Source organism: Rhinolophus sinicus, linkage group LG11 (genome assembly GCF_036562045.2).
Source record: "Rhinolophus sinicus isolate RSC01 linkage group LG11, ASM3656204v1, whole genome shotgun sequence".
Lineage (NCBI taxonomy): Eukaryota > Metazoa > Chordata > Mammalia > Chiroptera > Rhinolophidae > Rhinolophus > Rhinolophus sinicus.
Genome location: NC_133760.1, coordinates 67,113,826 through 67,129,486, shown reverse-complemented (window position 1 = coordinate 67,129,486; position 15,661 = coordinate 67,113,826). Strand labels below are relative to the sequence as shown.

At 36.9% G+C, this 15,661-nt stretch overlaps 1 protein-coding gene across 2 annotated transcripts in view; it reads right to left on the bottom strand.

Moving 5' to 3' along the window:
* The window catches only part of TNPO3 (transportin 3), a 73,486-nt gene that overhangs the window by 36,829 nt on the left and 20,996 nt on the right, over positions 1-15,661 (bottom strand). For both annotated transcript variants that reach the window (XM_019751530.2, XM_019751540.2), the window contains exons 2-5: positions 11,291-11,491; positions 9,334-9,407; positions 7,856-8,012; positions 2,319-2,462 (exon numbers count right to left, since the gene is read on the bottom strand). In XM_019751530.2, coding sequence (XP_019607089.1) covers positions 2,319-2,462; positions 7,856-8,012; positions 9,334-9,407; positions 11,291-11,491 — 576 coding nt within the window. The remainder of the gene's footprint in view (positions 1-2,318; positions 2,463-7,855; positions 8,013-9,333; positions 9,408-11,290; positions 11,492-15,661) is intronic.

Genomic DNA, 15,661 nt, shown 5'->3' with positions numbered 1-15,661 from the left:
CAAATCATTATAGCCTGTTTCTGAACACGCAATTCAAATGCCTATCAGCCTGATAGTCATGGCCTTCGACGGGACAATATCCATCCATCTTCCCAGTGCTATTTCTGATTATTCTCCTATATGCCAAGTAAATCTGCCTTTTCTGTATCTCAGTCATGGTCACACGACTTCTAAAATCCATGTGGTTTTTTTTTCCTTATCAGTCCCTCCAAATGGAATGCCATGTGTTTCCTGCCCTATTTGATCTCTGGAAATTTTTTCCATCCTTTTTCTGACATTCAAGTACTATCTAAAATGAAAGGGTCCCCACAAGGATCAAGGACCCATACATAACACATCAATGTGATATTTCAAAGTATTGAGATTATTAAACAGAGGTTCTTAAAGCTTCTGGGGAGGAGAGGTGAAGGTAACTTACAAAGGAGCAAAAATCAGACAGTTATCCAGCTTCTCATTAGCAATGATGTCTGCCAGCTTACAAGAGGCCTTGAAAATTTTGAAGGAAAAGAATACTGAACTCTATGCCTAGCTAAACCATCAATCAAGAATGAAAGCAAAATAAAAATATTTCTCAGGCATGCAAAAACTCAAAGTTTACTTCCCACATATCCTTCTGAAGAAGGTATTTGAGGAGGCTCAAAAACAGTTAATCCAATCCAGAAGCATAGTAAAGAGAAGTCCCAGGATGACAGCTGGGGAGCAGATCTGAAGAGCAATTGATACAAATTAGAGCAGATCAGAAGGTTCAAGGAGGGAGGCCCCCAGGGTTTCCATTTAGGAGAGTGCAGTTGAGAGGTTGAGTAAATTTAGTGAAAACATACTAGTCTTTTGTGCATAATAAAAAACAAAGACATTCAGAATCTTGGGGTGGGACTGAGTGGTAGATTCAAAAATATTCACTGTATTACTATGTTTTAAAGTTAAATAAATGTTGAGATTTCTTCTTTTGCATGTATCAAGTATTGTATTTAAAAAAAATTTTTTAAATAAGAACCATAGGAGAAAAGGCTATATAATAAGAAAGTCATAGTCCAAACACAAAGCCAACGAAAATATGGCATAATTTTGAACCACTGAATGAATGTAGGAACAAGAATGTATTTGACTGTGACTCTAGAAAAACTCTTCTTTTAAATGACAGAGGGGTCCTGACACTGGATCAGTAGAGAAGATAACATAATCGTGGCACAGTACTTAGCTTGTTCCTTACCCCAGTCTCAACTCCCAGAAGTCACCACTGTTTTGAAATGCATTCTATACCGTCTAGTGTATTGAAGTTTGAAGTGTATTCTAGACTGTCCTCTATTCACATGTAAACATATTTATACATTTTTTTTAAACAAAAGTAGGATTTGAATTTATTTATACTGACTATTCTTCACACCATTTGGTGAGAGGAGAATCAAAATTACCATGACTGAGGTAGGGCACTGAGAGACATGGAGACAAAGACAATTACTAGCAAAACAGTTATCAGCATCCTAACTGAGTCTTAGCTTTTGGTGAAAGAATGACAGCAGAAATACACTAACGATAAGGAAACGTCAAAAATGTCTCCAAGAATGTGCTTCCTTTTCTTTCTTTAATTCACTATCAATCTAGCAGCATGCTACCATCTTCTAAATGATAGTGTACCAGCATACACCCATTATACACAGAGCTTGCCTATAATGTGTTCATGGAGGGAAACCATCCAGGAGAAAGACACAGTCATTCCCATCTGCAAGGACCTGCTCAGTATTTGTGCTTAAGATATGGCTATGTTTCTTGTTCTAAAACTAGACTTACTCTAAGCACTCACTTACTGCTATCTACCAAAACAGAGGAATGTATTACTAGGCACTGTTACTTTCAAAGTTTAAGGAAGAAATGCACAAACATATAAAAAGGCATTACTTCTTATTCTGTTAATCTCAAATACCCCAAATCCATCCTATATATACCCTGATTTTTAATGATCTCTACTACAAAGATAATATTCTGATCTATAACTGTTTCTAAGACCCGATGAACGTTATTTAAAAATACAACTTTATACTTTAAAAACAAGAACCCAATGGTTTTTCATTACTTGGATTTTAATATGTAAATCGTTGGTCTACATATAAGGCTGCTTTCCTATTAAACCTAACTACATTCTATTCTGAGTATTAAAACTAATACCTTGATTAGGTACTTGGCAACAAGGGACACTGCTGCTTTCCTACTATATGCCTCCCAATCACGGTGCAGAAATCTGAAAACACGGTTATGTCCCAGAAAGTTAGTTACTGGGACTATGTGGCAGAAATACTTTGATAAACAAAGCCATTACTTACCAAAACCTCAAAAAGGAGTGCTAGTAACTTATTGTTAGCCATGAAGTTACTGTCCAAAACGCCTAAGTTAAACCAACTTCCCAAACAGCGAAAGACCTTCATAAGCATTTTCTCATCTGTTCCTGCTTTTTCTACACAGGTCATCTGAAAAGAAGAAAAAAGTCGAAACAAACAATGTCAATCTTTATATATAAACCATTATTACAATCACCTTTCAGGTGTAATAATGAGAAGGATGACAATAGTAACAGGGAGCAAAGTGCTTTGTAAGTGCCAGATTTTGTTCTCAACACTCTTGATTCATTTAATCCCCATTAAAACTCTACAGGTAGGTATTATTCTTATTTCCACTTTCTCAATTGGGAAGTTGAGGTACAGAGAGGTTACAGACTCGCCCCCAAATAGATTGTTTCAGAAATAACTTTCTTAGATCCACTTCTGCATTGATTTAATCTTATCGATAGGATGGTCTTTAAAGTAATACTCATCTATACAGTTGATTTTATAGAATAGAAACAGAAGCTAGTCATACTATTGCATATTCCCACATGAAAAGCTGATGTTTCAGCTTCGTCACTAGGATACTCAAGCAAATATGCCATTCCACAGAAAGTCAATCACACTACCATGTGATATAACCAGGTGTTATATTAATTTTTGCTCCAAAAGACGCATGAGAGCCGATGGTCCAGCTAGGTCTTATTTTCAGGGAAACACAGTAAATGTGATAGCTTAGAAAGAGATAAAATGAAAAGTTAGACTAAAACTCACCATTGTTTCTCTTTGCAAACTGTTGTGATGTATATTTTTTCAAAGTAAGTGTAATATAACATTTTCTGGACAAAAAGTGTTTAAAATAACTTTTACAGGCAATGGGTTAGAAACACAATTGCCATGGGGTTTGGAACGCGGGGGGGGGGGCATGGAATCTCATAATGATCTAAATGCTGACATTTGTACTTCTAGGTAGTCACGCTCCCCCTATGCTTGCAGTATCAGGCAATAGTGATTATATATTCATTAATTAGTTTGAATTATACTTAATAGAATTGAAATGAAAGAAGAAAAACAGAAATGATTCAAGTAAGTTCATGGCAAGCAAACACACACACACGCAAACACACACACACACACACACACACACACACACACACACGGCGAATCTCTGAAGCTCTTGATGTAAACTCACACACAATTGCTTGGCTTTTATGCTTCCTAAATGACATCTCAATTTTATTAAGGCATAATGTTTACAAAAGGAAGGACTTGACTGTACATTCTAACTACCAACTCAAACTTAAGGATACAATTTTGGAAAAATCCTACATCTAAAACGAGTTGCTTTGGAGAAGAAATTTTGCTAATTAAATCAAATACATATCATAAAGCGTCAGAACTAAGAGTTACTTTCAGTTCCTCTTTGAGAACTATATTATTAAAAACCCTTAAAGTAAGGCCTCAAAAGCTGAAGGATAAATGCCAGAAGAGCTCATCAGTAGACAAACAGCAGGAGTAAAGGAGAATTGATCTTGGATTAACAAAATGGAGAATGAAGGGAAAAAAATATATTAGAGGCCAGGCTCAGTTCAGTTCACCCATAAGAGCAAGAATAATAATATTAAAAACCTTTAAAAGTTCAATATATTTAAGAACATGTCCATTTGAATAGACTGAAAAAGTACAATACTGATGAGAAAATGGGATGGAATAGAACCATTAACTGAATGAAAGGTTTTAAAAGGCCTTTGGTACCTGGTATTATAGGCAAACACTATTTTTCTTGGCAATTTTGGCCTCACTTCTTCCTCTGGGTTCTGTAACATGACAAACTACACGACAGAATTATCGACCTTATTAGGTACCACAGGGATATATTTTTCAGATTTCACCACAACAAATCAAGCGATCACCTGTTGTCAATTATAAGGAAGTGCCAACTAAGCCAAGCACATGCCTTGGGAGCCTGTGGCTGCTGTACTGACCACTGTGGCAGTAATGATGGCTATAAGGATGGTCGTGTCAACTGGGTTCTTTGACTTCACTCGAGTGCTTACAAAAAAATGACAAGCTCAGATCCATTAACTCAGCTCAAGTCACAGTCTGAGAACCAGAGAGTTTCCATGACAGCTGCAAACGAAGCTCTTATTTTTTGTAGCTACAGGGCTGATATTGCTGAAACTCATACACAAAATTTAATTGTGTGGCTTGCTGAATTAAAAACAACAGTTGAATTTACACTCTTACCAAGTTTCTCATGTGAAAATTAGGACACTGATAAAGAATGGGATTCTTTGAATGCAGACATCTGTTTGGACTCTAATGAAACTGATAATCTTGAACCCCCAGGTCACTTTGAGTCTCCCTTACCAGTGGAAGTAGCCTGCCTTCCAGTGTTTGAGAAGACTAGCCTTCCTCAGCTTGAAAGCCCTAGAACAGGGGTGTCCAAACTTTTTTCAACGTTTTTTACCAAGGGCCATATGCGGTAAAATACACAAACAGCCGGGCCACTCACTCGAGGTGAAGAATGTATTGCCTCACCTGGTTTATTTAAGTAAACTAAATATACTTTTGGAATTTGCTGCGGGCCAATTAAAAATGGATTGCGGGCCGCAGTTGGCCCGTGGGCCACAGTTTGGACACCCCTGCCCTAAAATAACATCTTCTGAGACAGAACCTTTGAAAAGGGATGCCCTACCACGATCATCCCGTGACACCCATAACTAAAGTCAAATCTCAGCAGGTTCTAGGGAGACAGGTGCACACAGGAGGAAATAACTTGCACACCAAGAGAATTGTAAAACTTTGCTAATATGGATCTGAAGAAACCTGGGGAATATTATGTAGCAGTGGGTTCTAAGGGAGGCTGGAATGTAACACTAGATTGAACCAAACTCATTTATGAGTATACTTCCTAGAGATTCTAGATGTAATGAGTTTATGGAGCCTCTGGGAAACACCAATAGGAAAATCATAGTGCAAATATCTAGGATTTTGTAGCAAATCTATGCCCTCTCGTGCAGGGAACTTCCTTCCTTTTGAGAAGCAGCGTCTGGCTTGCTGCTGAGCCTTGGTCGAGACTGCACATCTAACCATGGACACCGGGTGATCATATGGCCTGGGCGTCCCCTCATGGAGCTCTGTCTGAACTACCTGGCCATAACGTTGGGCATGAGCAGCAGCAACCTGTCAGCAAATGGGAAGGGCATATAAGACACTAAGTTCAGAAAGGTCTGGAAGGTACAGGTTGCGTGAGCAGGTGGCTCAGATTCCCTCAACACCAGCTCTTCCTGCCTTGATTCATCCCCCTCAATCATGCGCATGGCCTCCTGGGGTATTCCTTACGACCAGAACTGAAGAAGAAAACTCAGCCTGGATTACAGATGAACCTGCACAATATGCTTGTTCCCCCTGACGGTGAATGGGTGCAGCATTACAGCCCCGCACAGTGGCCTTCGTGAAGGACTTAGCGGTCCACAAAGTAGGGATAAAATGCACATGAAATACCTGGGATATATTCCAGCCAAAATGTTCAACCTTTAAAAGGAATCCATCCAGCCTTTCAGTCTTTTTCAACCAGGGTTCTGGGGAAGAATTAAATCCTGCAGAACATGACTGAGTATTTTCTCGATTATTCTAAGGGTGGTATAGAGCTGGTACCATTATTAATGCATAGGAGAAAATTCATTACATATAATGGATGCCTTATGGCATTAAGGCTTAATTCTCTTGAGGAATCCCTACAGAGAAGAGCTGCTTTAGATATAACTTCCAATTAGAGAAATTACAAAGAACAGAAAAACAAACTAAATGAAACAAAGACAAGGCAAACAGAAAATTCAGAAGGTAAGATATTCTATAAAACAACTGGTCCAATCTCTTCAACAAATCAGTGTCGTTTTGAAAAAGGAAGAGGAAGAGAGACTGTGATTGAGAGTTATAACAACCTGATACAAGGCATGGTTCTAAACTGGATATTGATTGGAAAAAAGGCTGTGAAGCACATTTTAGGACCAATGGGGTGTCAAAATTGACGAGACCTTAACCAAGACAGGAAGTGGCAGGGCCTGTAGGAGGAGCTCTTACACCCTGTGTGGGTCCGCCAGCCCCGCAGGAAGAACTCTAGGGTTACAACAGAGTTCCAAGATTGTAACAGCCCTTCCCCTTGACTTCCTCTTCCCCTCTGAAAAGAACTTTCTGCCTCTTCTTACTTCATTTCGTGCATGTGGCTCACCACGTCTATGGGTACGGGATTGCAATCCTTTCTTTTTCCCAAATAAATCCTTTTTGGGAACAAAATACCTAGCCAACTTTTTGTTTACAACCAAAAACTGGGAATATGAATATGGTCTGGGTACATATTTAGATGACATAAAAATTTACTGAAATGGAAAGATAAAGCTGGATGACTGAAAAAGCAGGTTACAGAAGGGTAGGTAAAGTATCTCATTGGGATTTTTAAGATCTGTACATAGGTTCACAGAGGATATGTACTAAATGGTTAACTGTGATCTCCAGATAGTATGAACATAATGTGCTTCTTATTTTCCAATTTTCTATAATATTATTTCTTAAAACAAATGGTTAGTTGAAAAATACATTTAACCAGTGAATTCTAATACCAAACTGAATACAATTTTAAACTTTTGTTTTTTCAAATAAAAAGCTTTATGATGTTGCAGAAGTATTGAAACAAATCCCTGAAAAATAATCTACTACAACCACATGACTGAGAACACTGAGCTGGACTATAAAGACCTAAAAATAAGATGTGGGCCAGATAATCGATTTAATACCATCTAAGTTGAGCAAATATTTTCTACAAAGGGCGAGGTAGTAAATATTTTAGGCTTTGCAGACCATTTATGGTCTCTGTAAAAAAATAGTGGACACAGACAATGTGTAAGCGAATGGGCATGACTGTTCCAATAAAACTTTATTTACAAAAATAGACAACCAGCCCATGGATCATAAATTTACCCACCCCTAGTTTACAGCATTAAAACTTCCATCTAATCGAAAAGGACATGATCACATTTAACTCTTTTCTAAAAGATGGTGTAATATTAGCTAATCTATAATTGTGAGATTGCTCAAAGGTCAAGTGAAGTCTTGTACCACCTCCTTATCAAAAGCTCAGCTCATCCTTCAGAGGATACTTTCCTTAAGTAAATTTATACACACTTCCCTTAGTATGGTCCTTCATCAAGAGCCGACAGTTTGTAACATGAAGAACAAGGGATATGTAATCAGAAAGCCCAAGTTCAAATTCTGAATTAACAGTTGTATGATTCTAATGCCTGTTTCTCATTCATAAGGTGGAGATGACACCACTCTCTCTCACAGCATTACTTAGAAGCTCAAAAGGTATAGTTTCTGAAAGTATTTTTTAATTGTAAAGCATTATATGAATGCTACAGTAATACCACTGCCAAATTTTGCAAAGAAAGCTATTTCACAGTAATGCAACTGAATTATAAAATAACCACCATTGTTTTTTTTGCCCCTAGGCAGCAACTCAGTATTTCAAACCTACTCACCAATAGGGATACCACTGTACTAGAGTAGAAGGCCAAATCTTCTATAATTTCTGTGCGACGGTTAGCTCCAATTCGTAAGGAACGACTATGTACTTCTTCAGGTAACACTGTAAGGATCTCCAGCAGAAAAGGCAGAGAAGTTACATCATTGCTGTACCTGGAAAAGAAGAGATGTGTTACCTAGAGTCTGAAAAAACACCACCACGTAAGGTAACAACAGCCATAAGAACATCCTCATGACAACAAAAGCAGCTTCTCATTACTATTAAAGAGGAGAAAAAAACTATATATCATTTTGTGGAAAGGTATCTGAAAATCAAAATTTCAACTTGCATAATCTTTTACCCAGCAATTTCACCTCCAGAAGTTTATCTCTCAGGAAAATCTCACACGAACATATAAAGTATACAAAGATGTGCACTGCAGTATTTTTTTATCATAGCAAAAATACTGGGAAAATGTAAAGGTCCTCCCCAATCAGACAGGATAAAAAAGCCTATAGACAGTCATATAATGGAACATATGTAGTGATTATAATGAGACATCTACGTCACTAACATGAAAAGATGTCCACAATGCATGAAGTGAAAAAAGTGTATGAAACATATTACATAGGAATGAACAAATACATACACAGGCATATGTATACTAAAAAATGTATGCACTTATTTACTATAAAATGCTTAAAGGAAAGTTTAGAGGGCTAGATAGCCAATCATTAATAGTGGTAACTTATGAAACACAGGAATATGGAAAGAGAAAGTTGTTCACTTTTACTTTGAAAGCTTCCAAACTGTTAGAATTTTTTCAAGGAGCATGTGTTAATTTTCTAAATAAAAATTTTCTTAAAACAAAGCATAAACTATTCATATAAAGTCTTTAATGACACACTATAGTTGGAGGTACAAGACTTCCACTTTATTCAGAAATAATTTCCTGACCAAATGCCAAAAATGCAAGTAAATATCAAGGTTATCTTGCCAAGACCATGAGGAAATGCTTTATTCAGAGGAGGAGATTCCATCTATCTACAAACAATACTGTCCTTTTGATAGACATGAAACAAATCCCACCCCTGGTCTACATAATATCATACAACCTCAATATATATAAACATATTTAGACCAAAGAATGTGGTCTATTTTCAATTTAATGTAATCTTAAATATTCTGACAATATTTTTACAGAACTGCTGTTAACGGGAGTGGTCCACGAGGCAATGAAAGACTTTGCTGCAGTTAATTCAAGAGATATGTATGTGTATAAATTATGAGGATCTTTTATGTCCCACACAACGTAATTCTATAGTATTTAAATTTTAAATGATTGTCTTTTAACCTAACAAAGGTTCATAATAAATAAGTCTATGTTAAGAATTTGGGGAAACAGTCCAAATGTCTAGCTACTGCTAACAAATCTCTCAGTGTAGGTTAATGGTAATCCCAAATACGAGCATCCAGTCAATACAAGTTACTTACTTCTCCACCAATGTCTGTACACATCCCTTCCAGGAAGGCATCTGTAGGGCAAGGTCTGCTATTGCTAAAGCCAGCTGAATCACAAGAGAGATTAAACAAATTAATAGAACAGATGAACAGAAATAGGGTTATCATCACTATTAACTGAAAAGTAAAGAAACTACATTTTTTCCAAACAACATGACAAGTAAGACTGACACCCCCACCCCAACCCCTCACCCACACAGCTATCTACATCACGTAAACTCTTCTAGGCTAGCTACAAATCCTAGGATTTAAAAGGTAACCTTTAAAAATGAAAAACAAAACAAAAACAAAAAAACCAACAAAAAGAAGAAGGAACAGACTACAGATTTTCCTCAGAATATATCAATACTTACTTTTATTTGGCAATACCATAGAACTTCATGGACAGATAACTTATACTTTGCCAAAAGGCCAAAGCTACTGACAAAGTCAGCGCATTGACTCACTCCTCAAGTAATGGATTGCCATTTCCCTTCTCTTTCCATTTCTCATCTTGAAGCCTTACGCAAAAGCCTCCTTCCTCTTCAAGGGCACTTCTATGCCAGGCAGTCAACACATGTGAGTATGTATTCACTGAAGCTTTTTCTTCCTAACGTAGTTCCCTGTCTAAGGGGGAAAGGCCAAATGCTCTAGTTCACCATTTCATTCATGGGACTTTTACTAGCCAATCAGTCCAGAAAGGATTTTTTTTTCCAAAGGAAACTATATAGACCTCTGACCCAGAATAATACAGTACTTTCATCATCTGCAATTTTAATAGTGGGGGTGGGGGAGGGCACATGGCTTCCAGTGAAAACCTATACTCACCTCCTCCACTTCTGGTATTTAAGTTAGCTTAAAATCAAATGAACTCTAAGATTAATATAAAAGATTCAAATTTTCACTTTCTATTCATTTAAAAGAATATGAGCTGTGATCAAACAATACAGTGAATGTTTAAATAAAAAAAATTATTACAGAAAAACACATTGCCATTAATTCCCCACCCCAAGTACTCCCCCTCACTTCGAACACACTTATCCCATCGTTCTTGCCACTTTCTGAAGCAGTTCTGGAAATCCTCTTTCGTGAGTGTCTTTAGTTGCGCTGTCGTGGCTGCCTCGATGTCCTGAATCATTTTGACTTTGGGGAAGAGCCAGAAGTCACACGGTGCCAGATCTGGTGAATAAGGTGGATAAGGACACACCATAATGTCTTTATGTGACAGAAATTGCTGTACCAGAAGCGATGTGTGACACGGAGTGTTGTAATGATGGAGGATGATTTACATTACACTTTAAAACATCTTCTCTCAACCATAGCTCACACCCGACTGCACCAAACAAGTTGAAACTTGTCACACACTGTTACTAAGGTTCAAGGCCCTGCTTCCTGCATTGAAGAGTCCTGCCTTTCCATTGGGTGGCCTGCGGCAGTAGCATTCACCGTATTTTGTGACTACCACGAAAAGGCTCCGTGTCACACATCGCTTCTGGTACGGTGATTTCTGTCACATAAAATCATTACAGTGTGTCCTCATCCATCTTATTCACTGGATCTGGCACCATGCGACTTCAGACTCTTCCCCAAAGTCAAAATGACCATGAAAGGTAAACGTTTTGAATCAATTCAGGACATCAAGGCAGTCATGACAGCGCAACTAAAGAAACTCACAAAAAAGGACTTCCAGAACTGTTTCAGAAAGTGGTAAGAATGACGGGATAAGTGTGTTCAAAGTGAGGGGAACTATTTTAAGGGGGATTAATGGCAATTTGTCTTTTACTGTACTAATGTTTTTTAACCATTCACCGTAGTTTTTGATCACACCTCATATAGCAATTAGTGTAAAATTGTCAACATTACTTCACATGGTCTAGCGATATCAATCGAAATTAACCTGATAAATCTAAATTGCCCCACAAATTCCCCTAATGATAAGCATAGAATTTACCTGTGTTACAATGACAGGTGACAAGTCTTTCAAGTTCTGGATATGGGTTAGTAATGAGTCCCTTAAAGAGGCATGAGAGTCTGTGGGGAGCTCATAAAATGAGGTCTGAATCTTCATTTTCATGGTCTGTGCAGCAAAATAGCATGATTCCACATCCTGTCGAATTTGTAACAACTGGTCTGAAATCTCCCATGCATGAACCTAAAAGCAGATCAGACAAAATGTCTTAAGGACTACTTTTCTAAATAATTTTAATATCATATCACCTCAATATATACAAGCATATATATATATATATATATATATATATATATATATATATATATAAACATCAATATATAAAAACATATTTAGACCAACGTATAATGAAAGAAAAATCTGACAACTTACCCAACTAATTCAGCCAATACATCAAATTACATATTTATAGGCCCTGTTCAAAAGTTATCACCTAAAATCTTCTCATTCTAGAAAGGCATGAGAGTTATCAATAGAATCAATAGATCTAATCTTGCTGATTAAAATCATTAATTATGTAGGGAGTAGATTATGAAGAAAAATGTCTCAAAAGTTCCTACTAAAACTAAAATGTCACTATATAACTTTCCAACCCTAAGGTTGGATGTTTCTTCTCTTTTCCACTTAAAATAAATACATCTTGTTCACTCTAAGAATTGAGTGTGGAAGCTATTTTAATGTATCTATAAATAGGAGAATATATTTCATAGTAGTCTCAACAGGCCTACATTTCAATCTTTAGTTCCTGAATATAACAGCGGAAAAACCATCTCACCCCAAGTGACTATTTCACATACTTCATTTTTTGATGTATTTAAATTTGGCAAAGTGTTATACATGCTACTAAAATCATTTTCACAGGAGAATATAAACATATCTACAGAAATAATAAATAGACCAAAGCATAGAACTGGGTTTCTAACAGCTAGTCATAGTTATAGAAGGGAGTCCTATTTTGAAACATAACTTTGAGAACAAAATTGTGCAGTACACAATAGGCAACAATTAACAACTGACAAATTCTAAAGCAATTCTACACCACACCACCTCTTCATTGGGAGAAGGCTAAAATGAACTGGCAATGATGGACTGAAAAGATTTTTTTCAGTCTCAGTACATGAATAGAGCCAACTGTGAGGAGAGATCACATAGATTTACCTAGTCAATTTCTTATGAAGATGGAGCACTTCATAAATAATACACAGTGATTCTTCAAGATTTTTCCAAAGATAAACAGGAAGTTAAGGAACAGAAACAGAATAAATAGCCTGTACAAGCTAACAAAGTAAACTAAAAACAGAGACCCTGAAATTCATGACAGGTTTACTGACATAAAACTTAGCTTTAAATCAGTAAGTTGGTGGAAAATAAGCACGAAACATTAACATCTTTCCAGATAAAATGTGTTTTATTACTTTTTTGGGACTTTGAATCCCAGCATGTGGCAAAATATCTTCCAGCCACACAGTTTTTAGCCATTCATTATCCAACGGGTAACCCAACCACATCTATGATTTAACAGGCCATCAAAATATATTTTACTCAAACTGATATTTTAAAAAATAGCAAAAAGATTCTATGAAGCCTTGCAATCACCATAAATGCCCTCATAAAAACAGAGCAATTAAACAGCAAAACCAAACAAAGCACAATGGACATTTACAACAAAATTAGGTGTTCCCTAGTTATCTCCAAGAATATAAGCAGTTAGGAATAAAACAGTGACATCTACAAGACTTGTACAATTCCAGTTTCAGTAAAAGCAGAGGGAAACAACAAGGTAGCTAATGGATCTAAGAGCAGAGGAAACCAAAAGAGCCAACAGGTATTCACTAGAAAGCACAGGGAGCCAATTTGAAAACTGTATTTGAAAAATGGAAGAGGTTTTCGTGAGTAGAAGAGGTCTACAGTCTAGCCTCTATAAACTCTTGAAACTGAAGAGCCAGGACAGGGCTCCAAACTGAGGAGAAAGTGCTGTGAACAGAATCAAAATTATACAGGACAAGTATACTAGAGACAAAGGGAAAAAGGAGAAGGCAGGAAATCTTAGACCTAAAACCACCATATTTGTAAACACTATCTGAAAACAACAGAAAAGGAAGCTCCTTAAAGTTGGAGGTATTATACTATCCTTAGCCACGCCTCCTAAAAGTTCAGAAAAACTCATTTCACAAAAAATAAGCAACTGAGGTCAAATGCCATCTATAGCTATGGGGTGGAGGGAGGAAATAATGAAAAGAATAATGTCCCTAAAAGAAAAGTAGGCCAGAAAAACATTTTAAAAACTAGTCTAAAGTCCAAAGGACCTAGGAGCTAATCTGAAAGAGCTTCCAATGGCCAAAGCTAGAAAACCTGGAATAACAAAGTTAATTATAATAGTATCGGATTATAACTCAAAAATAAATATCCATGAGTCCTTACTGATGTGAATAACAACTGAATAAATAAATAACAGGGGAGAAGTTATTGTAGGATATAGACATCTTTTTACAGAAGAATGCTAGCAATGACTGTAGAAGGAATAAGAGAAGCAGAAAATCTCCATTAGAACACTACAGCAATAACTGCTATAGAGGCAAGATTCATGGATAAATGCTAGTTAGCAGGTGAAACTTGAAAGTGAAACATGCTATAGCAAAGTATCTCCCCAAAATATTTATTAGTTACTGTGGTGGTTTTACTGTTATGTCCTCCAGTTTACTGTTATGTCCTCATGGAAGAACTGAGACTGCTCTACTAGAGAGACAATGTAAATGAGACCAAGTCTGAAAAGTCATGGAATGCAATAGGAGCCTCCCAGCCATTTCCACAGTGTCAAGCATGCAAATGAAGCTATCGCAGAATCTTGACATCAGCCCATCCACCAAATGGGTGCCTCATGGGGCACAGAACTATTTTCCAGGGAAACCTGCTTGGATTCGTGACCTACACAGTCACGAGGTACAATGAAAAGGTTTCTGTTTTCAGTCACTACGTTGTGAGGTAACGTGTCTCATAGCAGGAGAGCAGGAGAACAATCAGTATGTGCATCCTGATGGAAGAACAGGACACCACAATGACAAGAGATTTGACTCTGTGTCTCATCAAGCCTCTCGATCCAGGGGCAATTTGCAGAAAACAGAAGAACACTATCACAACTATGCAATCAGCAAAATCTAGACTGTAGGGAAACTCAACACAAATGGTCCAGACTCCTCGACAGATAAGTCATCTGTAGACAGAGAGAGAACCTGAAGATTTAAACATATTCAAAAGACGTATTTTAAATATAAACAGCAAGACTGAAGTGCAATGTGGAAGAATACCCACGTAGGTGATAAAACTATAAAGAAACACAAAGAAGGGTTTCCTATGAAACGGCAGTGGTTCCTTTCAGGGAGAGGAAGCAGTTGTGTCAAACAGGCACAAGGAAGCCTTCTGGACTGGCTGGTAAAGTTCTTGACTTCGGTGGTGGGTATAAGGATGCCCGTTTACAGTATTCACCAAGTTATACATTTGTTTTGTGTGGTTTAAAAACAAAATAGAACAAAACAAACAAAAAACCCCAATATTGCCCATTAAGTTGAACTAGAATGAAGTCTGTCTCCTAAGTGAAATCTGTCAATCCTTGTGAAAAAGTCATTGTGTAGTGCCATGTTGTTCTTTAATCTGAATGACAGAAACTAGCAAAAAATACCAACTGTATCATTCTAGGTTATATATATTTTTGACTTAAATATTTGTTTTCTTATAAGGAGATTTCAAAAAAAAGAAGGGCTTCAAAAGTCAAAACAAAACAAAAAGGACGTAGTATGTCCTTCTGGAGAATTGGTAAACTTGAAGGTAAGGATGATGCAAAGATTTATTTTTCAAGCACCTTTAATATGTTTGAATATTTTTAAACATGTCCTTTGGAATTGCCTTTAAAAATAAAGATGGATTTGCATTCCTAATATGGAAAGACCTCCAAGATATACAATTAAAAAACAAAGATGCTCTTTTAAGATCTCTTTTACAAAAATTTAATTTACCCACATTGTTTTCAAAAATGTAATGAAGTTTTTTAACACACAGGAGTTAGTTTTATGCTCTATATGCTCCCTAAGTAACCTCAAGCTATCACTCTCATAGCATTTATCAGGTGTTTCAACTCTGGTTATAAAACACTAGCTGGCATTACACTACTTTCCTAGCCCAAAACAAGACAAATTAAATACCAAAAACAACCTGTTTGAAGACATCAAAACTACCAAGACAATGGGCCACTGTGAGCTGTGCCCTCCACAACTAGATCGCAACAACTACTTGACTTGGAGATGAAGGGTCCTGGAAAAACACACTTAAAATAAATAAAAAAGTTTTTAAAAAACTACC